The 25,067-nt window shown below is 47.9% G+C and overlaps 1 protein-coding gene and 1 long non-coding RNA gene across 3 annotated transcripts in view; one reads left to right on the plus strand and one right to left on the minus strand.

Annotated features, from left to right (window-relative positions):
• Positions 1–25,067, plus strand: part of LOC144144264 (uncharacterized) — a 53,123-nt gene that overhangs the window by 23,786 nt on the left and 4,270 nt on the right. Inside the window, exon 1 of one of the 2 annotated variants that reach the window (XM_077675633.1) lies at positions 18,225–18,712. The exons of the other annotated variant lie outside the window; for it this stretch is intronic. Coding sequence (XP_077531759.1) covers positions 18,428–18,712 — 285 coding nt within the window. The 5' untranslated portion in view covers positions 18,225–18,427. Of the gene's footprint in view, positions 1–18,224; positions 18,713–25,067 lie in introns of those variants that run through there. 2 annotated transcript variants of the gene reach the window in all.
• Positions 3,195–5,139, minus strand: LOC144144227 (uncharacterized). Its single transcript, XR_013317202.1, has 3 exons — positions 4,845–5,139; positions 4,314–4,369; positions 3,195–3,449 (listed from the first exon to the last, which is right to left on the minus strand). It is a non-coding gene; the product is annotated as an uncharacterized LOC144144227 (long non-coding RNA).

Genomic DNA, 25,067 nt, shown 5'->3' on the forward strand with positions numbered 1-25,067 from the left:
GTGCATAAGTATTGTCTAAGACCTATTATTTGAAAGTAGGAAGATTACTGCTGAAGCAAGCACCACCGTGCGCAAATATATAGTAATTCATTATTTTTGGACTGCGTGAGTGCCCACTCTTGGAACTGCATTCGGACAACAATATTGCTTCCGGTGTTGGGCTGGCAATAGGCGACGCTCGCTGAAAGAAACTCTGGCAACTTTCTTGTGTTCCTTCTTCATACACCGTAACGGTATAGATGAAGGTTCTGTCAATGTGAAACGAAGAAAACAAAAATTGGGGAAGGTTTCCTCATGCAGAGCATCGTAAACGAAATCGAACGACAAAATTTTGAAGTCTGTCATCTTGCGGTCCAAATGAATATCGTGGGACGCCCTAATAAATTGGGCTAAGAAAATGCCGGGAAGCTTGTTTAATGGATGCGAGTGAATTGCAGTTTAAGTAAGGCTTGGGTTTGGGTTAGTTGGCTATACATCATTTGAACAAATAGCGTAAGAACGCGGACGACAGTACAAAAAGACAGTAAAAGACAGTAGTTTCATTGGGTTGTACATTAAGAGTTGTACATAAGATGGTGTGCCTGGAACGTCATACCCTCCGCCAGACGCCTGTCTTGAACGCCAGACGCCTGACTTGAAGGGTCTTGAAATTCGAAATATAGTCAATATTCCTCGTAAAATCCAAAACAAGCGATGTCGCTTGCATTTCAGGAGGGCCTCTGTAACTCAGAAGTGAAATAACTGAATTTTCATGAATGCTGCAGAGAGTCAAGCCTTCAGAGGTGGCAACCGGAAGCCATTTTGGTTCACCATTTATGCGTCGGCGCGCGTCATTTGTGAGCAGTGAAAATGTTTTACATGATCTCGTTGCGGCTGATTTTCGCTAGGTTCCCCAGCCCTATGTCACGACGAAGTACCTTACCAAAAGAAAACGTGTTCATCAACCACTGTGAAATGCACTTTCAAGGAACGTCTGGGTGACACTTTAGGAATCCCATTGTAGCACCACTCGGCGTCTGTACTTTTCACGAGGAAGACTTCCTTCATGATTGATGGCGCAACTGCGGAACTATGATCTGGTGCCGTGTTAAATCGCGATTTGGAGCACTCCAGCTATCAGTTTTAATGCCCATCTATGTGTTTCTACGCTTTCAAGTACGGCACCCTTCGCCACCGGTTTTGCTGTTTTAAGACGTTGTGGGAGATATGTGGAACACAATCTCGTGTAAGACTCTTTGTTAGACCTTCCACAACAGGTATATATGTACACATATATGATTCTGAAAGGAAAGCAAGCAAGCAAGGGCAAAAAAAAAAAAACTCCCAAGCATTTCCCCGAGGGTGAACATGGTTAAGTGCGAATGCACGGGGTGATGCTATGAGGGGGAGTAAAGTTAAAATCCGTTGGCATTCGCCCGTGAGCGCGCGCGAGCCGACCCACGGAGGTCTGGCAGTTTATCGCTGCATATATAGGGGGGTACGCCGCGCCGAGCGCGCCGAGCCAGGTGGCTGAGAGAGGAGGCGAGCGCAAGGGGAGAGGGACAGCGGCGCACGGCAGCTGCAGCCGAGCGAGGGGGAGAGGAGAGAGTGTGACGTCACGGTGGAGAGAGAGGCGCGCGGCAGCTGCTGGGGAGAGGAGGCGCGCTGTGACGTCATACCATGACGTCACGGCGCGAGGAGCGGTGCGGGGAGCGGCGCGCACCCGCGCAGCCACGGCGAGGAGGCGGAGCGAGCGTGGTCACGTGGTGAAGTGACGTCACCGCGCCGTTGCTACCGACGCTCCTCTCCGCTCCACGCCGTTGCTAGGGAGAGGAGGACTGCGGACGCCGCCGCCGCCGCCGGCGGTGGAAGGTTTGGGGTCGCTTATAAAGTGCATTCGCACTTAAAAAGTGGTGCTCGTGTTTCAAGAAAAACGAGATCCCTTTACGCATAGCGCAGTGGACTGGGAAGGGTCGTTACCTTAGCCGTGAGGTATTTAAAAGTGGATCCTGCCTTTTACTAATCCTTTAATATGGCAAGCACGGCGTTGGCTAGGACAATGTGTCCTTTCAACTCATTTGGTGATAAAGGTTAAGGCTAAACAACGGTCACTTACCCTTGTCCATCTTTCAAAAGAAGGTGGCACTGGGAAGTCTCACGCCAATTAGGTAATCGCCGGTGTATTTCTTCTTTCCTTCTGTGTCGTACCTCTGTCCTGTTTTGTCCATTGTTTCCCTTTTACTTATGCCCTGTAGTAAAATGACGCAATAATATATAAGGTAATCACCGGTCTCTCTAGGGCACGCACCATTCCACGGTTTGGCCAGTTGCGTTTCAGTCGCCGTGGTTGCGTTGCGAAGGTTGTATGTGCTGAAACACGGAGACCAGGGAGGTGTGGAGGAAAGGGTCGATGTGAATTGCCCCATTTATATAGGGTAATTTACCGATGTAAATCACCCCAGCAGACCCGCTATTCGTTGCTACCCTCTGCAAGTAAAAAACTTTGTTCCGAGCCAACCTTTATTCTACCGTGCTTTCTCGTTTTTGTTAGTATTATGAGCAAGATATTGAAGATAAAGGAGATTTTTTTGCAGGTGCATATATTCATTCTTTTCTGCTGTAGGTTTTTTGAAACAGCAGAGCTGTTTAAGCTATTAGTTCCGCCGTATTGCATTGCCAGAAAAAATAAACATAAAACTGTTGTAGCCTGAAGTTGCAAACTTGGAAGCTTGTTACCGTGACGTCAGTACATCACGTGGTATTTCCTTTTCCTGAGCCACCGCTATAAAAAGGCGAGGCTCACAAAATAAAGCCAGGGGAGTGAAACTTCCTATACCTTGCATGGGACGCGAAATTCGCTCGCAGCGCCAGACAAACCCCTGGTGTTTGGGGGCGGTACTAAAAACATGGCGGCGCGTGGCAGACATGCACCGGGAGACGCCATCTTAGTTAGGACTGAAAAGCCGAGCGGGCGGGGGGTAGTTTAGCGTCAAATTCAATTGGGACGCACATGCAAGGTAAATTGAGCAAGTGGAAGATATTCAGACGGCCAGCGCACGACCTTGTTCCTGTTGCGCATGCTCTGATTGATGAAGTTTTGCGCGTCCACTTCTGTTTGCACCAGTTTTTCTAAGTACGACATTGTTTTGGTTTATTGGTACACACAACCTAGACAAGAATAAAGAGTAGAGTTATTTTAATTTTTATTGCCTAAATTTACCATTCATACAGTAAAAACACAACTTGGTTATTTTGCGCTTTTAGCGGCAAACAAAAGTGTATGGCACATGGCCGCATGCTAATAATAGATATCCAGCCAGTGCATATGTGTCCTGTGCCTTGTCTGTCCAAGGTCCGCGTAGTCTCCGCGGGTGAAATGGGCAGGACACATCCGGTAGCTGCTGTAGATCTGTCGAGGTGGTAAATGAGCCAGGTCCTGCCTTCTCGCACACTGGAGCCAAACGCGAGATCTGGAACATCAACAAGCACATTTGTATATTTGGGTTAGAATGAATACTAGCTTTAATAGCTTTTAATGAATACTAGCTTTAAGATGATGATGAATAATAACTTTAATGCTGCTTTCAGACGCACATAGTTTTGAGTGAAATCCGGCATCTGTATCCGAAATAAGCGTTATCTGATATATTGAGAATCTTTCTTTCTTAAATTGATTTTGGCTACAAAGACGACTTTTGACAACACCAATCGTAAAGGCAAATTTTAAATTAAAAGCACTCTTTATTATTAAGAGACGCGGATACGCTTTCCTATTTGTGCGATCATAATGTTCGGTGGCAACGACCCACCTTTCCTCCTAATCCAAAATACATTTCTGCAGACAAAAGCAGCCATCCCACACCAGAATCGCTAAGCAATTATTCATGCATATATACTTTCGCGCACTATGTATTCCTCAGGTTTTTTCGGGCCCTGCAGTAAATTGCTTATTAAAACCTTATTTAAAAACCTATAAATAATTACTAGCGAAGGTTAAGCCTGCATTGTCAAAGTATTTATCGGCTTATAGCTGTGACTGCGTTTTTTTTTGGATATATCGTTCGTGTACTTAAAGCTGAAACTCTAAGCACGGAACTGAAGCGTAAATTATAAATTATAAGTGGCGGAATCATAGTTATGATTGTATTATAAGCATATACAGCTAGTAATTGCTTAGTTTGTATATTTATTGCTACAAATTCATTCTGCTATGTTCCGTTGATTCACGTGAAGAGAAAATGCAGAACACACAATTGAAACGCAATAAAATAATTTATGTAGTCACTACTTAGTTAACCTAGTGCTAACAACACGATATGAACCTGCGGACCCACCATTTGAGCCATAAGTGTATGGGAGATGCCTTCCTCCAGCTGTAGACCCAAATAGGCTGATAATAAAAACGATAACAATACGGATAATAATTATAATATTTACAATAATATTAATAATATAAAAACAACAACAAACCATGCTACGAAAACAAACTAAACGCAGGCAATCAAAAGCTAATAAAAACAGTGCAGATAGGCTCACACTGTTAGTTATTGTATATGTTGCCTCATATACATATTGCTGCATACCGTGCATTCACTTGCGTTAAAACGCAAAACATACATTTGAAACGCATTAAATAATAACCCACGTATAAACAAACGTGTGTAGCTAATGTAGACATTGGATTAATTACCAGATGCTCTGCCGCGCATTTCATGTGCAATTCAAGAGTCAAAGAAGACAATCAGAATGTAATAAATAAATAGTGCACGTGTATGCTCACTTAAATTATAAAGCTACTGCTGCAACCGCATCCTGCTATCTCGTGCAAGCGTAGAAAAGCAAAACGAGTAGCATGCAGATCGTACCTTTCGTCCGCCGGGATCCAAAAGAATTTTATGCGGCCTGGCGTGAAGAATTTTGACACCACTCAGCACAGCACAATAGTTGATGATGGCGCGAATCCATTCATGCGTCTGTTTCGATGGAACGAACTTTACGGTGGTAAAAACGGCCCTCGGAACACTGTGGATCGCAGCATATCTGTGGGCGCGACAAGAAACGCCCCTTTTCAGCGGTGCGAAGCAGAAAGGCGCGGTTCCGGTTTTCAACTCCGGGTGGCGCTCGTATTTTCGCAGTATCGAACTTCAAATTTTCAGTTCACTTGTATATTAAAAACTCCGTAATTAATAAGTAACCTGGTAATAAATATAAAATACAACAACAACGTTCATTTATGCTCGTATGTAGTACAGCCCCCAAACGTCAGGATCGCTGCAGTCACGGGACAGAAAAACGGCGGAGTTTCATCCCCCTGATAAAGCGTTCACTATCACGACGATCGGCGTGCTGTGTTGTTATCGTCCGTCCACCCTCAGTCCCCGCCGGCCCAGGCGGGATAGCAAAAAAATTGGTTGTACCCTCTTTCATAGGAATCGTCCAAACACGAAAGTGAAAGGGGCCTTGGCAGGAGCAGTTGAATGCTAAAGGAATTTTCTTCTTGTGCGAAGGGTTCGCGAGCCTGACCCCGCCAGACGAAGTGACACCGACACGCAAGAAACAAACAAACAAAAAAAAAAACAGGGCAGGGTGCCTCCATTCACGCGCGTCCCCCTTACACGAAGGCGCCGGCATCGAGGAGCCAACTTTCGGCGCTCATTATCGTCATGATGCGCTACTTCGCTTCGCCTTTTCGAGACGCGACTGAATGAATGAATGAGTCACAGCGAAGTACATAAGGCGCGTTCGTAGCATATGCTCGCGTCTCGGGGCGGAGTGGGAAGAGCGCCCCGTACTTCCCGTTGCGGCCAGAGAGGGAGAGAGAGAGAGAGAGATAGAGAGAGTAACTTTCTTACGAGGCTCAGTCCTTGCGAGTGTCCCTCAGGTTAGGGAGGCGCGCCAGGTAATCCTGAGCCCTAGTGGCGGTCGGGAGCTGTAGCTCGGGCGAGGAGCTCCCGATCACCTCCAGCCAGGTAGTGGGAGGGTTGGGTAAATGGAGCGGGGGTAAAGAGGGGAATTCCCAAATGGCGTGTGGCGTGGTATCTCGAGCGCCACATGCCGGGCAGTTTGGGCGGGGATATAATGTGGGATAGATGTGGTGGAGGACGTGTCTGGTGGGGAGGGAATGGGTCGGTAATTGTCGCCATAATCTGTGAGTCGTGGGATCGAAACCGGGTGCCGCCGCGTCAATGGCACTTTTTCTGGCGACGTCACTCCCGTGACGGATATTACGTCACCAAAATCTTTGTGTAGCCGCGGGATGAAACGCGTGCTAACCCGGTCCACTTTGGGAGACACGTGAAAGGCTGCGGACAAAACGATCCGGGCCTGACAGTCATTGAGAACTTTCAGCGGCAAGTTGCAATCTCCATGTAAGGTGACAACAGCCAGTTAACCGACGAAGGGAGAGGGCCGCCTGCTCTGCGGTTTCTTCAAGCTTGAACCACTAGCGCAAACTGCGTCCACTTTTTTTAAGTGCGAATGCACATTATAAGCGACCCCAAACCATCCACCGCTGGCGGCGGCGGCGTTGGCGTCCGCAGTGCTCCTCTATATTTAAAAAAGAAACAGCATCCGGCGCCAGGTTTCGATCCGAGGACTTTGCGGCCGCAGCGCGACGCTCTACCGACCAAGCCACGGACACGACGCTAATATCAGTGTTAGTGACGCGCCTTATATCTTTAACGCATTCAAACTACGTCGTCAGCGGCGTGCGTTGGCGACTCAGCGGCGTTATAGCGGCTTGATAACTGCGTGGTGTACACGTGATACTACAAACCCGATGGAAGAGATGGAAGAGAAGGCGGCGAGGCGGTGGGCTGCGGGGGCCGAGCGCAAGCGCCGCAAGCGGGCCGACAACCGTGCATTCGCACTTTCACATTCTCCCCCTCGGGGAAATGCGGGGGAATTTTTCTGTAAAGCGCGTGCCCGAAAACCACGGACAACCTATAGGTGGGATAAGAAGTAAGCCCGGTGAACCTACCGGTAGGAAACATTTTCAGTCAGTTCTTGTTCGACCTGATGAAAGGAACAAGCGAGGTAGGGAAGCAGTATTCCTAACTAGAGACCGGAACTTTAGGCAAAATGCCAATTTTTTTCCTTCGGTCCGTATCAAGCCTATTAAATATATAAGCCCGAACTAAGGGAAGGGGAGCCTTTTAAACAATAGTTTATCGTGCCTATAGTGCCTATTCTGACTATGTCGGATTTTTAGCGCCTATTTTTCTATATGGGCTTTTTGGCGCCTATAAATACCTGCTTTGTGTTATACATGCCTTTTTTTATGTTTGAATCGGTGTCCTGCAGGGGCTGTTCTCACTTCAGAAGACCGCAACGGGGAGTTTGACGCCGTTTGCACAAAAAACCAGCCCGTCGTGCCAGTCACGCCGAGAAGCGAAAACCACGCCCAAACTGCAACCAACTCGAACTTGCCACCTCAGCCGAGCCGCTAGAAAAACCCGTACGCAGCTACACCACTGCCAAGCTCACCGACGTCACCCCTTTCCGCACGAAATCTTTTGTTCTATGTGCTTCTGACGCACTGTGCCTGCAGACCAACAGCGAAAACTTCTTCCGGTTGCCCCATCTATTTACAGGCCATTAAAACAAGAAGCGAAAAAAAAAAAAAAAACGAACGCGATACAGCCGCGCACACATCGGTCAAGGTGAAAGACGCCTCCTAGGGGTATACCTACGTGCAAATCTCAGACACCAAAGTTTTAAGGTGACGCCACGAGCACGTGCACTGTCAGCCGCCGACAACAGGTACAGCACCGACTGGCAAGATGCAGTGCGTGTCGCACGAAGAATGAACGAGATACGGAGCTTTGGAATGGGTATATCAGCCCTTTACAAGTAATCTAGTAGTGACACCCGTCATCTGCCGTGCCGGGTAATCCTTAAGCGCATTTTGAAACTTAGCGTAAATGAGTTAGTTCCAAAGAATCTTGCGTGCTCTCTACTGTTGATAATCGGCATATAGTGCACAGTCACTCAATGGCGTTATTCCCGCAGCTTCGCTAATGATCTGCATCTGCGTGACAAATTGGCGCAATAATTTTTAGAGATACACTCCATGGGATTCATCGGTGTTGTGAAGAGCTGGGAAGGTCGTTCTCCGTCAGTGAATAATCTGTTGCAGTCAAGATCTTCATTCGAAGCGCAGTTTTGTCTTAAAGGGGTGGTTACCGATTTTGCCTCTTCTACCACCACCCGTTGTTCCACTTTCAGGGACTCGGCTGAGTGCTCAAACTAACACAAAACACTCCGGTTCTATCAATAGCTTTGCAATCTCCAAAAGCGTCGCCGCCCAAAGTATTTGCACCACGTTACACTTCAACGTGACAGCGCACATTCATGTGCTTATTTCGCATTCTTAGCAGAAGGAACTTCAGCAGCTGAGAGCTTTGGCGCCACTCTGTCTGCTGAGCTCATTTGGGAGGTCCAGGACAGATCCGCCACTATCTCCGAAGGACGGGTTGATTAAATCTGCCTGGCGTAAAATTTCTGGAATCTACACGGCAAAATATCTGCCGAATGTTCTCATCAGCAAACGTTGTCATATTCCAGATTTAATGAGTTCATGGAGGGTCCAGAAGTACAAGAGCGCTCCCCCAACTTGCGTGGACGTTGAGCGTTGTTTTTGTCGTACACAATTATCGACTGAAAGGGGGTACCACTTCAAGCAGCAAATCATTGACATTGGGGTCATTTTTCGTGGATTTCAGTCTTTCCTTTTGGTGGTGAGTCCCACTCAATTTCACGTAAATTTTAACATGGCAACTCTTGTGCGGCCTATTTTTCCGAATAAAATTGCTTTGCCCCAGCACACGATTTGTCCACGGTTTTACTGCAAGTAAACAAAAATGTGCTAAAATATGCTTCTGAAGTAAACACGAACTGCGCCTATATATGCCTAAACGAGAGTATTTAGTGCCTATATACGCCTAAATGGCTGTTTTCAGTGCCTAATATAGGCGCCTAAAACCTGGATTTTTCGTGCCTAAAGTTCCGGTCTCTATTTAACACCGTCCGTTCAACGAGCGTACACCTGTGCCTCTAATGTGTCCTGCTCTGGCACTTCGTAGAGGTGGGCAGGTCTACAAAAGCAGGTCTAGAAAAAGTGCGAGAATGACAACAAGTACTTTTCGCGCAACAGCCCTACACAGAGGGCAGGTGTCAGGAAATTGAGCATGGAAGCGGGGTGACGAAACCCGTGTCACTGCTGCAAAAGCCTGTGTAGCCAGAGCAATACCAAGTGAGCTAGCCTAGTAAGGACGTTTACTCCATGTGGTGCAAGGACGTGTGGTGAAAAATGTCTTTGTAGCAAAAGCAGAAGGCAGGATATGCTCTATTGTAGAGAATCCACTTTTTACAGCTATAATTTTTACAGCGAATTCTGCGGGCAAAGACTGCAGCCACGGCCCGCGACCCACTGAAATAGTATGGCTAACTATTGCTACTCTTTATGAACCCAATTCTTCCCCATTTTTTCTCAGTAAACCTTTTCAGCAGCAACAACAAGCAGGCCACATGAGTCAGCATTCTTATGCTCGGGGACCACTTGAGAACGGCAACGATGATGATGATGATGATTTCTATTGGTTTCCCCTTTGTATTGGGGTGATGACATGTCATCTTACCAAAAAAGACTAATATACCTATGTTTTACACTTTTGGTTCAATACTAGCGCTGCTTAGGGCAGGCACAAAAAGCTTATTAGGCACAAAATACTTTTTTTTTTCTGTTACAAGTGGTAACTGTCCTAGGCAATATTCCCCTCTCTGCTTTTCGTCCACCAGCATTCTAATCTTCTTTTCGTCCAATCGATAGCCTTGAAGTTAACTTCCTCTGTGATACCTTTAAATCCTAGGGCTTCTGACAGCCCAATATTCCCAACGGAAGTTGCCGCTGCGCCTCATCACCCCACCCGGTTGTTACTCCGCGCGACGCAAGTAGTGCCTTACAGCGAGGATTTTGAACGTGACGTGCGTCACTACCGTGATTGCTCGCACTTAATCTCCTTGTAAAGTTCTGCACCAACTAAAAATATTAGCAGTAGGTTAGCTCGGCTATGCCAGGATATCCGTAGTCTGAGCTAGGGCTTAGCTGGTTATTCTTAGCTTTCCTGTTTTTCTAGGATTAGCTTGATTATCATGCTTACTGCTGCTTCAATGACACACGGACGGTATACGCATTATGTGACACATGAATATTTATAAAGCGGCCCCGGCGCAGCGTCACCAATCGGCCCAGAACTAAGCTGGTTCCACAGGCGCATGCCGGTGTTGTTGCGACGCACGAGCCATCGGTTCCACACGCGGCCACCCCTCGCATGATCATCAAGTGGACCGGGTCGCCACGTTCGGAAGGGAGGTCGGCGAAGACGCTGGGCGCGTGGGGTGTGTGAGAGACGCCGGGCAGCGAGCAACGCTCTTTGCGCCGTGTGACTTCACTGCTCCTCGCGCATGCGCAGCACGGCTCTCCAGGAGCCACGCGAAACTGCTCAACCTCGGCCAGTGTAGCTCACGCTACAAAAAGACGGCCGTAAAGTTCCAAGAGAACGCCCTCCTACGAAACATGAACCATCCCACATTAGGGGGGAAATATTCAATAACTAAAATACCCGAAAGATCGCCCACCCCGTAAAATCGATGGCTTTAGCGCCGATAAGTGAACAAAACAAACGCGAGTCCTCTATTTATTCGTTGATGCGGTCATTTATCTGGCCTTCCCGCCCTTGACCCGAAATTTCGCCAATATATTGTGTTTTCTTTTACATATCCGCAGTTTTTTTTTTGGCGGTGCGGCCACTTTTTTTTCTGGTTTCTGCCACTTTACTCGAAAGTTCACCCATCCCAGATTTTTCGCTTGATATTTCTGTACTTTGGGTGGGCTTTTTTTCGGACTTAGCGGTACGTGTGAAAAAGGTATGTGTGAAATGTGAAACGGTATGTGAAACGGTATGTGTGAAAAATCGCAATGTCGTTTCAAAACGCGCGCGAGGGCGTTGACATCCAGGTTTGCCGCTTGTAAAGAGTGATACACTACATCGGCTATGGCCGTTCTTAGCTTGTTCCCGAGCATAGCATGTAACTAGGAGCTCCTGTTTCTTCTGGGCCAATTCTCTCAAGATTGATTGATTGAAAAATATTTGATGATCAGAAGGGAAGCTAGCTAAATTCTAGTATCCTTTCGGTGAGAATTTACAGGAACTAGGCTCCACAAGCCGCTGACACTAATAAATTTTGGTCTTATAACGATAGCTACGCAGACCGAAGTGGTTTTGCGCACTTAGTCATAAGTCTTCAAGGCGACTCTGACAAACAAGCGCTTTAGCATCACTGCTAAACGTGCGACAGGACCGGAGTTAATCCCACCATCCGGAGCCAAACTGTCACGGATGATAATATTGCAGGTCTTTTTGGACACTAAGGCCTGCCTTGTATCAAAATGGTCATACTAACTCGCTTTTGTTTTTTTTTATTTGGAAAGAATGGCACAATAGGCATCCTCTAGCAAAATATAGGAACTTCGCTGCCGTAGGTCTCCGCCTCGAACAGAACACTTGTATCTGTACCATCCACGTGACGGAGGGAACGAGCTGAAAAAAAAAAATTAGCTCCAATCCACGCTGTGACGTTCGTTCGAAAGCAAAGCTTTAAACGACACCCAAAACAATTGCCCATTCGACGTCACTTGAATTTACACACATGGCTTTAAAAAGAGTGAAACAAGAGATTATGGCAGGCGTTACCTTTAAATTGCTAGGGCGGCGTCCAGAACGCAGCAGCGTCGGCCATGGTCGGGCTAGAGTGGCGAACGGCGCCGCTGTAGCCCGGCCGTGCGTCGGCGGAAAGAAAGCGGAAGGAAGCGTCTTTCCAAGGGTGAGACAGCAGAACCTAGCTTTCCTGATGTGCTAGGTCGTGGCTACATCACCGCGCGAGTCAAGCGCAGACACCGGAACAATTCGGCATGTAAGCTTACTGATTCCCAGTATACCGATTTTAACAAGTTCAGTAAGTTTGAGATTTGCGAGAAAGCTGAGGGAACTTTATAATAGCAATTTATCAGAACCAGCTGCTCCGTTCGGCTTTTGTAATGCCTCTTAAAACACAACCGAACTGGTATTCACCAATTTAGAAAACGGAGTCCCATTCGTGGCAAGCAGTGCGCACAAGGTAGCCTTTCTCTAGAGGCCAAATGTCTCCATGTGGTTTGTACATATTGCTTTCCCGCCCTGCAAACCAATCCTTAACTTAACTTTGCCGTACAACCGCTTAATTACGTCGGGTCCGGGTTACCCAGGAGGTGCTGTCGAACAACTTAGTCAAGCCGTGCGAGGGAAGGCTAAATGTGCGCGAAGATGCGCCAAAACAGGCCCAAAACAACCGTTGGTAAAGCAGGCGACAAAGCCGTCCCGCCGACGCGCCCGATGGTGTGAGCAGGCACCTGCGAGCGGGGGACGCTGAATAACCATTCGCCGCGCTATCTTCACTGTGCTCCGTGAGGGAAAACCGTCCTCCCGCGCCCCAACCGCGTTGGGAGTTTCTTGTCGCGCACACCACGAAGGAACCGTTGGCTGGTAGAGGACAAAAGCTTTGTTTTAAAAAGAAATGAAAAGGCCGATAGTCCGCTAAACGCATGTGCGTAGTTTTGGCTGCTTTGAGGGGTAAGAGAGGAAAAGAAAACCCAGTTTCACCCAGTGTGAAATGTGCTGAACCAGCGGAGCTCTAGCCTCTACGTAACTTGTGTCGGCTCCAACGCCAACGGGCGCTCTCACGAGAACGGCAGCGCCGTCGCCGCGTAGATTATGCTGTTCGCGTAAAGGTGGGTGGTGGTGAGTTACTAACAAAGGAGGGAAGAGAAGAGAAGTGGGGATATTGTTGAACTGAACGGGTAGTTCAACCTCCTACCACCCAGTCCAGGGAACGGGAGTGGGGATTCAAAGGATAGGCAGATAGAAGGGGGAAGAGAAGAGCGTAAGGATGGTGGGTTATAGTCTATGTCGCGTTCGTTTCGTCAACGACTCGACGGCTACAAACGCACCGCTAGTCCTGTCACAACCAGGAAGTTGAGTAGGTGCTGGAAGACCTCCCGTCGGATGGCGTCCGGTCCATGGGGAACATGAAGTCTTCCAACTTGTTGGCTGTGGCACCGAGTCGCTGGAGTGCGGCCCGGAGTGCCGCCCTCGCGGTGTCATGCTGGGTGGCCAGAGCACAGTAAATGCTCCAGCGTCTCGGGATCTGGGCAGTCGGCGCAGGTGGGGGACGCCCGGCGGCTTTGGGGGTGCAGGCGGGCTCCCACGTTCCAGCAATTAAGCTGCAGGCGAAGCAGGAGCGACTGGGCGTTTCTGCTGGTGCGTCCGGGCAGGACCCGTGGGGCCTGGCCACTGACTACTCGGACATCTGGATGCATGGCCTCCACCACGCGTGCCAGGATAGTCCTTGCTGCGTCAAATGACACCACATCCCGGGAGAGGAATCGGGAGCTAAACGCCAGCGGCAGGATGCTCTCTCTCTCCTCCTCCTCCCGTCAGGGGAGGGAGAGGAACCTGTCTGCAAGACCACTGCGCCTTCTGTCGGTGGGTCTGGGTCAAGGCATTGCATAGAACTGCTCTACACTTCCCGTTTTTTCAAGGTTTTGCTTTTCAAGCGTTTGCTCTTTTTTCTCTAGTCATATTTTGGCTAGTTTCATAAAACACGTATTGTGTAGATTGCACCTATTCAGTCGGAGCTGTGTGTGTTCTTGTCATGTTTTTGAGTCCATGGCCTCTGGGGTCATCAGTACGACGCTCACTGCTGCTTGCCATGGTGCCCACACATCGCCCAAATATACCTTCGCCAAGTGCCCATTTTCGGGATGCGTTTCTTTCACGGGCCCGTGGGGCAACAGGTTTGCTTAAGCTTTGTATTACGTTCAGTTCACTCTCGCTTTTCGTCCTGATTTCACAAAAAAGACAAAGGGTTTCAGGCTATGTGAGCAGCATTATCATTTTGGTTAAACCAAACAATAGCTGAATTGCATTAAGAATGTGCCTAACCAGTGTTTCTAAATTACAAAGACCCATATTTGTAGTGTTGCTATTAGCGCGACTACATGATTGCTGAATAGAATAAGAGAAGTTATGTTTTAAATAGATGGCATGCGCTGGAGGCGATACTTGAGTACTAGCTGCAGTGATATTTACAGACTGTTCGCAGGTGATCTGTCATTGCAAACAGCTTGTGTACTATATCCCCTATCACCTGTACAGGTCTACAGGTGCCCTCAAGACAGAGCCAACCAGCCAGCTGTATTCGTCATACCAAAGATGGTGTAAGCACTTCATGGCACAGGACTTCATTGATCCTGCCCTCAAACGACTCACAAAAATGGCCGCGCCAACTGTCCTCCCAGAGTTATTCAGTTGTATTAATGACTGCCTGCAATGCTTCTTGCTGCATTATTGATGCCCCTGATGGGTACCGCAACTGTATTCCATCTGTTGAACCTTGCCATTAGCACCCGAAAATAGAACGCAAGTCTCGGCACTCAATAAGGCGTGACAAGTGAAAACCCTATCGTTGACACAAGGAACAAACTTTTTTATCTCTGACGTGCCTCATCTCATTAAAACCACTCACAACAGCGTCCAGTCTCCAAACTCCACTCGAAAATTATTGTTGCTGCTAGCACTAATATTGTGAAACAGTACATCCACGAAAACCCTTTTACAATATGAAGACTGCCAGGGTAAGAGGTCATGCTAAATGTCGTTGTTTGTCACCGTATGTGCCGCGTGTTGTTGGAGTGACCTAGATGAAGAGAACCATGTTGGGACCTACGTTGTCAAATGCGCTCATAACGCCCTCAGCAAGGATGCCTGTCTTAGCTGTGAAGAACTTCTTGCTGGGCTTGCTGGTGAATAGTTCCCAGCGCCTGTCTCGTCTACTCTGTTTCTTTGTCCGTGTTTATTCTTCCGATCGAAATAATCGCTCTCTTGCTGCGCCTTCGGGTATTTTTTTGGCGAATTGTGTACTCGCATCGTGGCAAATAGATGCACCTGTTGTAAGTGCAGTGTACACTGACTGTGTAGTGTGGTGGCCCTTTTCCGGACTTTTTGTTTTCAGGTGAAGCAAAGCTTGCCAATATACGCAGTGCTCCGATGATGTGCCTCGTAAACCAAATTGCACTGTAATTCTTCTTGTTCTAATCAGGCAGATAAAATGTATAATGCCATGCTGAATACACATATGCGGTGTAATCCGCGAGCATATAGGCGGCACAGATATTTTTAACCTCTGTCATAGCACATAGTGGATTGCGAAACATACCTGATGTAAAATGTACTCTAGTAGCATTCCTCACTGCCTGGTGCCTAGTTGTGAGATGCAAAGCATAGTAATGTCAAGTTCAGTTGTGCATTTGTGCGCGGCAGTTTTGAAATTGTGCTCGACTGCGTGTTCGAAATGGCAAAAATGTGGCGCGTGGTCCTACAAATGTCGCGTTACCTTATGGGACTCTGTAATGTATCACCATTGTCTCATACACAAGAAGCATATACTGCTTCCCTGTTTCTTATATTAGACTGTTCGTATTTTCAGCAGAAAACGTGAATTTGTGTGTCTTAATCGAGCGTGGAACCTGCCGTTCGACTACGTACACGTACCTAAAATATCCCTACCTGGCCCTTTGCCTTTACTGGGAAGGTGACGCTTTCAGAAGGTAACACGGCTTCTTGGGAAAATGCACCCTTGCAAGGAACCAATACGAAGTTGATTTTTTCTTCTTAACGTTTTTGCGTGTGTATATTCACACAAATATGATTTCTGTTCAATTACTGCTACTGGTTTGAAGTTTCCCAGAGGCAATAGACCTCATTAGAGTTCATAAAATAAGCAAGGCTTTCACAGCTTTTTTGATAAACGGTGCGCAAGTGTTTCACTTCTTTCACACCTTAACTTGAGAAACTGCCAGACTAAAAAAATTATCTGCGGAGGTTGTGGTCGTAAGCAGTTGCAAGTACCCAGTGTCTAGATTTTGTTATGGTTGATATTTTCGTATGACTGCAACAACGCACAGAGTCTGAGGGTGTCTTAGATACAAGTAAAACTGTGGATGGCTGAATCTTCTGGATTTTCTGCGTTTTCAATTACCATGGAGAACAAATCCTTTGTGTGGTTGTGGTACACCTACTTGTGCATTTTTTTTCATTCCTGGAAACATGTTTTCCTCTCACTACTGTGTGTTGTCTCTGTTGTGGTGTATTACCCACTGTTTATTATATGTGTATTGCAAACGATGATGACAATTTGAACTTGTTCCGTTTAGTGCCATGCAATAAATATTTCTCCATGTATGAAGTCATTTATGTGGCTTGAAAAGATGTGAACACACGACAGAATTCTTCACCATCTGTAAATAGTACTGTAAATTGCAATTTCACATTTCAAAACCAAATTTTAAAAGCACGTGGGCACCAAGCCTGAGAATGATATAATCAAATAAACACTAATTAATGCATGAAAGCGTCCGAATACCGTACCGATGCCCTTCGCCGTGAGCAGCGCTTTCCCGCCATTCAAACTATCCGCTAAAATCGGTGTCCTTGAAACTAAAACAAACAGTTAATACTTTGTCTACCCGCTCGGCGCGCTACACTACACTACTGCCAATTCGGCCGCAGGGCTCTATGGGAGTGTCCTCTCTTACTAGTAGTTCTTTGTCTATGCTGCACCGGCGGCAAACGAAAGGACGAGAACACGCATGCGCACCTTCCGACGGGAGATAGCCAACCTATAGATCTCAAACCACTTCTTTTGACCTGGCTTCGAGCATTCTTCGCAGCATACTGGTATCGGCGATGGCGCTGATAGCAGATACACATCTGACAACGTCTTTGGCACACTTCCAGCGCTCGCGAGCTGCTGGAAGTGAGAAGCGGCGTTCTCACGAGGATCTGCAGTGACAATTTCTTTTTCTTCAAAAAATTTCGGGTGTGTATGCTATCAGTGCAATCGCCCTTTCTAGTATGCTGCGAAGAATTCTCGAATACTGTTTAAAAGAAGTGTTTTGAGATGTATAGGGGGGCTATCGCCGTCGCCAGGCGAGTATGCGTGTTCTCGTCCTTTCGCTTATCGCCGGTGCAGCTACACGGCGCTCCAATGCGGTTCGGCCACAGCTTCCGTGCTCCAATTACTTCTGACGGCACCTGCACAACCGCTCCGCTGTTAATATTTGGTCTAGTTTATTTGCTATTCATAACGGTTTTGAGCAGTTCCCGCGCAGTCCAAACCTGCTCTTGCAACAGAAAAGGAAGTTCCAAAAACAAAAATATTTCCTCGGGGGTTCTAGGGTGTGCTTACTTGCTTTGAGGGCGAAGGCCTGGTGATCAAGTACTTCTCTGCTGTCGCATTGTACTTGCGTCCCTTCCTTTGCTTTCACTTACTTTTGGCGCGGAATACTTTAACAAGCATAGTGCTAACACACCCCGATGCTTCCGCGGAATCAGAGTTCTGCGTGGCTGGGTTCCCGGTTCTACACACACGCCGTCAAGTTCACGTGTAACGCGGCAGGCGCTATTTTACCTTTTGTTGCACCGGTGCCAACGAGCTATAATGTAGCGTGGTGGTTACGCGTTAGTCGCTTACTCCTGGAGCCAGGGTTTAATTCGTAAAGAAACCAAATCCGTCAGAAAGAACAACGGCGTTTTTTCTTTGCAAAATCGGGCGCTTTGGCCATAAATTACGGAGCTGCTCTGCGGCAGTTCTGAGCAACGGAAAATGACAAGAGGCCTAATGCAGGAAAGCAAAATAAACGCCCTGCCACGTCTCTTCCGCGCTTGCTGGAAAGTCGGGGCTGTGTTTACAAGGTATTGGCTGCGACAGAACAGCATCGCACGAGCTAGTGCAGCGGCGTGATAACGCGTCCAATCGTGCTGACGCTGTGATTTCGCAGCTACTTCCTAGCGCAGCGTGCCGTCTACATAACGTCCACGCGACAGGAACTGGTAGCGTAGCACTTTTGTCGCATCCATTGAAAATTTCTCGTGTCATTCATTACACCCATAACTAACAAAAGCACACAAAAGATAAATTTCTTACAATGCTGAACGCTGGGGGTTTTTGGGCTGCTTTGCTGTTTTGAGGATACAGAAAAATACGAAACTGCGGCAGTGCCGCTAGCGGCCAGCGCGTGCAAGAGAACGCATTTCCCGTCCCTTCCACGATGCTGCCAGTTGCTCTTGCCTCTTCGTGACTCCGGTCACTGCTGCTCTCACCACTCTTACTACCAGAGGCGCTTCGTGCGTCGCTTCCTGGCAGAATCAGTTAACGAAATTGAGGGAACGCACTGTCTTCACAAGGGAGTCATAGAAGAGTTGTCGCGTTAAACAACGCCTGTGAATGTTTTAGACGACAGGACTGTTCAAATTAGCCAGCCAAGTCTTCGTCAGTGCTCGAGTGGGGAAGCATGCCTTCCGGCTACCAGCATAGCATCCTCAGGGGTTTCTCCGAGGAGCTGGACTTGAAACCCTTGCACTTCGTCGTTCCACCTCCCCCGGCCAGGGTTTGCAGCGCTTGCGGACACGTGTCCACGCGCACAGGCGCCCTACTCTGCGGACACTTTCTGTGCGGCCTTTGTTACCAGCAGTGTGACCTGGGCGTAGTGCGCACGTGTCCGTTCGACGGCGAGGCGTGTCCAGAGGGAACCGTCCAGTGGAGGGACTTCCCCGCCGAACAGCTGCTAAAGAAACAAGTAAGCCGGAACAATTTTCGTCGTTTTGTCGAAGTCACGTGTGGCGTTTGATCGGCTTGCTTTATGTAAGTTTGAAAGCCTGGCGCGCACTAAGCATTGCCGCTTGAATTTCGTGCCTTTTTCGTCCGACAGGATGCACAAATACCTGTTAATTGAAGGAGACCCTGCTACACTTTTTCAGCGTTATTTCAAAACAGTTTCATAGCATAGTCAACAAACATATCTGTTGCTTAGAATGGAAGGTTGCGAATTTTTTCAGCCAAGAATTACGGTTCTATGCCCAGCATGTAACTTGGAAATTCACTCTAAAATTTTTTCTCGTTTTCGATCTTGGCGCTCCAATAACGCCGTTATAGAGCTGTGTGGCGGCAATTGGTCGCCTTGCGTGCTGCTGCAGCAATAAAGGCATTCGACGGCCACTTCAAAAGTAATCGCCCCAAAAGCAAATCAGAAACAGGCGGAGGATCTGCTGCTACGAGCAAATCACTTACCGCCGCTCCGCTTCCAGACGAGAAGGGAAAAGTGAAAGGCATTTACCGAAAGTGTTTACGGGCCCCTTGAAGTGTCCTAATAAAAAAAAAAGGCCGCGGTTTAGCTCAGCTAACCTTGGATATGCAAGTAAAAGCTTGGCTTAGTCTGGTTGAGTCTTGTTTTCGCTTGGTTAACCTTTGACGTAGCTGTATCGCCGACCACGTCTCAGCCGTCCTCTCCCGTGCAACGTTCACAGGAGGAGGCCCGGCGAACGCGGCGTTCATTCACGGCGACTGCGCCGAGGATGCCTATCAGCTGATCGGCCGCAGCCTCGGCAGCGGCCGCCGCTCGTGCTGAGCAGAACGACCGAAAACGGGGCTTGTGCGCACCGCCGAAAGGGGGTCCGGCGTGTGTCGCTGGGGGGTGTTTCCGGGGAAAGATGAAAGTGCGCGTCCTCCGCGCAACCGCTGGATGAAAGTAGTCAAGCTTTGCTTTAAAAAAAATTGGCTGCGCATGTCGTCCACAAACGGTAGTGTTTTGCCGCGCTTGCCACGTAAATGCCTTTCTCGTCTCCTCCGCCCAACCCTAACGCGGTTCCGCTCGTGTCTTAAGGCCAAACCACATGCACGTGTAAAACCGACGTACTCGCGCAACGATGTAAACCGGTGTAAACGCGTATGTAACCGGCGTACTCCGGAGTACGCCGAAATCATTGTTATGCGCTTGTTGCGACCAGGTCAGAGCCCGCCAGACTTCGACGCAAAACTTTCGGGCGCACGGTGTTGACGTACACCTCTGGCGGTCATGTTATCTGGCGGCCAGGTCGCATAATAAGACAGAAAATTGATAAACAAGCTAACTTTACTATGAATTGTGCGATAAAACGAAGTAAATCGTAAAATCGGGAGCGCAAACCGGACAAAACCCGCGAAGAAATGAGCAACTATGGAAGCAAGGCAGCTTACGCTGCATGTGGCGGAGGGTTTTTTGCCCGCCAAATAAGTATACTAATTCTTAACGTTTTGATGTCCTAAGAACTGTTTTAGTTGTTTCGGTATTAAGTATAAGCATTATTTGTTTTAGTTGAGTTAAAATGTAGAACTGGGCGCAACAAAGCTGAGTCCGGGGTAGTCGAGCCACACTGCGCGGCGCATTGGTTTACGCGCGCGCTGCGAAGATATGTGGTTACTCGTCCTCTCCAACGTCGTCGGTCGGCGTAAAGGCAGCGGCGTATGTCGTTTGACAAGGGGTTCGAGCTGCCTTTAATTTTATATAAAAAAGAGTTCGCACTCATGTGCTTCACCAATACAACTCAACCAACCACCGTCCAGGAATCATCCATTGATTTATCCTTGGAAGAGTATATCTTTGTGAAGTAATAAAGGGCGAGGTTAAGTGCATTTCACTTATCTGTTTTCATTCTCTGTCGAGCCACGTGTGTGAATTAAAGTGACGTCACATGGCTAACCGTTTTGGGTTTCGTGTCTAGCTTCGCTTTCCAACCGCCTTCACAGAGTGAATTGGCTCGCTTTTTTTGGCATGCTTAGAACACGATGAGCTCAAGCCTGAGCTTTTTTTCTTCTATTGGTCAGGTTGGTCAGGTCAGGTTGGTCAGGGCAGCATGTCATGTGCCGAGATAAGTGTAATATGAAATGTTTCAGTTTTTCACCCCTGAACATATCCTGGAATATGACCGATCTGCCTAGACGATAACGGATGTTTCCGAATATCGAGCCGCGTTATATTTCCTTGGCGCCAAGGCAAAGATGAAACGAATATTGAACGTTGGCACAATATTCGTTCAATATTCTTTGCCTTTCCGCCCCGTAATAATGCGTTAATGTCGAATGCTTTTACCAAACATCTTAACTTAAGTTTGTGACTATATGTGCTGGTTTGTGTCCTGTGCAGTTCTCGATTCTTCGGCGTTGAGATCCCTATGTAGAGATCCCCGTTGCGCTGCTGAGCACGAGGTCGCGGGTTCGATTCCCGGCCGCGGCAGCCGCTTTTCTGATGGAGGCGAAAAGCGAAAACGCCTGTGTACGACATTTCGGCGCACGTTAAAGATCCCCAGGTGGTCAAAATTATTCCGGAGCCCTCCACTACGGCGCGCCTCATCGCCTGCGTTGCGTCGGCGCGTTAAACCCTACAATCAATCACCTATGTAGAGATCCCTTCGGCGTTGAGATCCCGGCGTTGAGATGCCTGAAATCCCTGTGCGTAAGATGAGGGCGTGCTCTCAAATTTGTGTGGGAGTCATGCTCACTGGGGAGCACGAAATGGAAGTTGGCGTGGATCTCGGTCGGCTGCATCGTTCCCTTCGAGACCCTGGTCACTTTATCCGGGTGTTAATGTTAAAGTGACGTGAATCTTAGTGAATTGTAGAATATTTCTCCTGCGTTTAGTGTGCTCTGCTCCAGCAATGAGAATTTTCGCCTTTTGGAGGGTATCTAATGATTAAGTATCTATTCGAAAGTTCCGCTAGGCGGATCAGAAGGCTCCGATTTTCGTTTCAGGTGCGGAGTACCTTAGGACCGTACAATGTCCGTCCGTGCGCATAGCATTTACAATCGAAAAAAAAACGCACACACACACAGGCACCGGCACGATTCGAGCCTGTGTCTGTTAGACCAGACAGAGTTGGTGTCAGTCGTCTTACCCATTGGGATACTACCGTGAGTTTGTACCCGAGAGTCAAACAGCTTATTCCCTCGCCTGTAACGCTGCGGAGTACAGGGGGGATTAAAAGAAATACGAACAACGGAGCACACAGCCTCCGAAACATGCCGCACCGTCTGGCTGCACTGTCAGTAAACTGCGCGCATGCGTGGTTCTTTCGCAGCGTTTGAGACTGTGACCTACTGTTTGGGGAAACGCTTGATCAAGAGGGGACGCGGGTCATTTATTTTGAGGCATCTTTTTATGATCTGTGGCCACTGGGCATACTGTTATCTACTACATTCGCTAGCCAAGCCCGCAGCAAGCTGATTGCAGATAGCAGATGCCATTCAACGATCACCCTGCTCAGTGGCGACACAGCGTGAAGAGGCTCCTTAAAATAAATGACCGGCGTCGCTTCTTGATCAAGCATTTCCCATAAATGTAGGCCACACTCTCAAACGCTCCGCAACAACTACGCATGCGCGCAGTTTACTGACGGAGCAGCCAGACGGTGCGGCATCCGTCGGAGGCTGTGCGCTCCGTTGTTCGCATTTCTTTTAATCCCCCCCTGTACCTTAGGACCTCCCAATATCCGTCCGCGTCCATCCGTGCGCACACCACCATCAAGCGAAAATCAAGCGAAATTCCATTTGAGCCGTGAGTTGCAGTTTCATTTAGGGAATAGTCAAGGTGCCACTCACGGCTGAAATCGAATGAAGGCCGGGGCGCAACTTGGATGCCATTTCGAGTTAAGGTACTCCGCACCCTCGCCATCATCCACGGAGTGGAGATGCTGCCATTTTTTTCTATTCCTTCCTGTAGAAGGGTAATGAAATCAGTGATTGCCATTGTAGTCTACTACGACAGTTGTTGCCGTCGTTGTTCGAAACCTCCTAGAGTCGGCTTATACAAAGTTTCAATTGTTTTGAAACTTTCCTCGAATGAATTTGATTTTGGCTTGTCGCCTCTTCTTGCGTAGGTTTGGCTCTCTGTTTTGCTGGGGAGAGGGTGTTTATAGAACGTCGCTGTATCGGTGACATATACGTCATGGCGCCCATTTCGTTAGGCGACTGGTTCTAATTTTGTTTTGTTTTTCCGGATGCTACATCTGTGATAGCAGTGGCCTCTGATTCCTTCAGGGGTATTTATAAGATGGTTGAAAGACCCTTGCTGTGGTTGTAAAAATAGGGAGGTTTTGGGCTGTCCTATAGGCTGCCCTGATGTGTTTATTAATGCGTACCCTACAGCCAGGACCGTGTAACACCCTGCATTTCCACAAACATGCAGATTTGGCGGAAGTTCCACCTGCACTCGGTATTTATTTATTTATTTGAAATAGTGCCAGTCTCTTGCGACCAAGGCATACAGGAGTATATACATATAATTACAGAAGTACAAGTTCGGTAGGTAATATAACAGAAATAAAAGCAAAAAGTCGTAACATGTACAAGGGTGGAGTAACTCATAATGTAAGCATGATTTTGGAGGTTCCGCATATTCATAAACGATACCGAAGAAGTGAAACAAGCACAGGGGTTGGTTAACGCGTAATATAAGCATAATATTTTGATGTTCCACATTTAATAAAGGATGCCAACAGGGGAAGCGTACTCGAAGAAGCTAAAAAATTTGTCTAAAGAAAAGAAATTGACATACCGACTAACCATAGCTTCCGAAAGTACAACGAACAAGACCACGCAGGAACGGAACAGTAAAAAATTAACAAAACCATTAGTTAGCTTGTAATCACACTGCGGCAAGTATGCACATGTGGAAGTGTAAATTCAGGTAATTGGTCAAACGGAATTTTGATGAACAACAAAAAAATACAAGTAGAAAAAATAGCGAATAGCGGCGAGCCGTGTAACGCCCTATATCTCCACGAAAATGCAGATTTGGCGGGAGTTCTACATGTAATTATTTAAAATAGCGTAAATGGAGATAATTGGTGGCCTAGAATATCGAAAAAACAAAAATTGGCTGTTAAGAAGTCGCACTCTAGAGAAGTGGAATAGGAATGGTACGCATTAGTGGACAATTCTCTGAATTTCCGCAGATTTTCGGCCTTCAGTGAGGCCAAGTTTCTGGAACAGCAGGCTGTACTGTATCCGGCTCGTAATTAGTGCGTGCACAAGTTGTTTTTTCTGCTTCTTTTATTTCTGCTCTTCCTCTGTACAGGCGTTTTACAATGTTGGCCAATGGTAAAATATATCCTGTAGTTTGACCATTATATGATGAGCTCTGCCGCCTCTCTGTAGGGCCATATCGAGACTTATTGCGTGTCTGTTCTCTGGGGTCACATGCTGACCTGTTTTCAGGTGTTTTAAGCCATTCCTCATTTTCCGGACTGTGCTTGCGGGTTTAGACGGAGCCGAATTTGGGAAAGGTTTTTAATATTCCGTATTCAGAGACCATATACCAGGATTTTGTTTCTTATTGGGACAAATTTTAGTTTGTCTCTGGTTACATTCTAAGCTTTGTTTGGCTTTTGAGAGCTGTTGAGACTGGCCTTCCCAGTACTGTCACCACTGTTGACTGGCCATCCGAGCGCAGTCACCGGTGTAGCGACGTTGCCTTGCTTGGTCCGATATCGTAGCGGCGCAGAGCAGAGCGACGAAGTTCTCGATCCGACGGAAAGTTGAAGCAACATTTATATACAGTATGTACAAGGGCAACAAAAGCGTTACATGGCTCGCACTAAGGCGACAGCACGTCTCCACTCGAAAAGTGCCGCCCTCGCTGTACCTGCGGGCGGGTATTATAGCCCCGGGAGTCCGTTGCAGCCAGGAGTGGTTTGGATCGCTCCAATCAGGACTTTCGCTGGCCGCAGTTTGAAATCCGACGAATGGAGGCGAAGTGGTTGCGTCAGCCGAGCCGCCTCGACGGGGAAATGGAAGGCGATGGCGTCGCCGTCTCCGCGGAGCAGTCTACAGTCACGTAGTGGCATGTCTGCCGGTGGCCTTTCGCCAGATGCATGATTCGGTCGAGCCGCCACGACGAGAAAAGGAGAGGTGGCTCTGCGGCGATGCAAGTTTGGGCCTGTCGGCCGCGGGCGGTTTGGTCGAGACGCGAATCGGCCCCGCTGTCGGCGGGTCACCCCGTGCAGCGAATTTGGGCTAGGCGCTCTGGCACAACAGAGCGTAGTCTTAATGTTTTGCCCCTTTGTTTAGCTGGGTGACACATTGTTGGTGATGGCGCCATTTTCTGTCATCGGGGAGGCCCT

The sequence above is a fragment of the Haemaphysalis longicornis genome, unplaced genomic scaffold, assembly GCF_048455015.1.
Source record: "Haemaphysalis longicornis isolate Haplotype H1 unplaced genomic scaffold, Haemaphysalis longicornis Haplotype H1 scaffold_67, whole genome shotgun sequence".
NCBI classification, from domain to species: Eukaryota; Metazoa; Arthropoda; class Arachnida; order Ixodida; family Ixodidae; genus Haemaphysalis; species Haemaphysalis longicornis.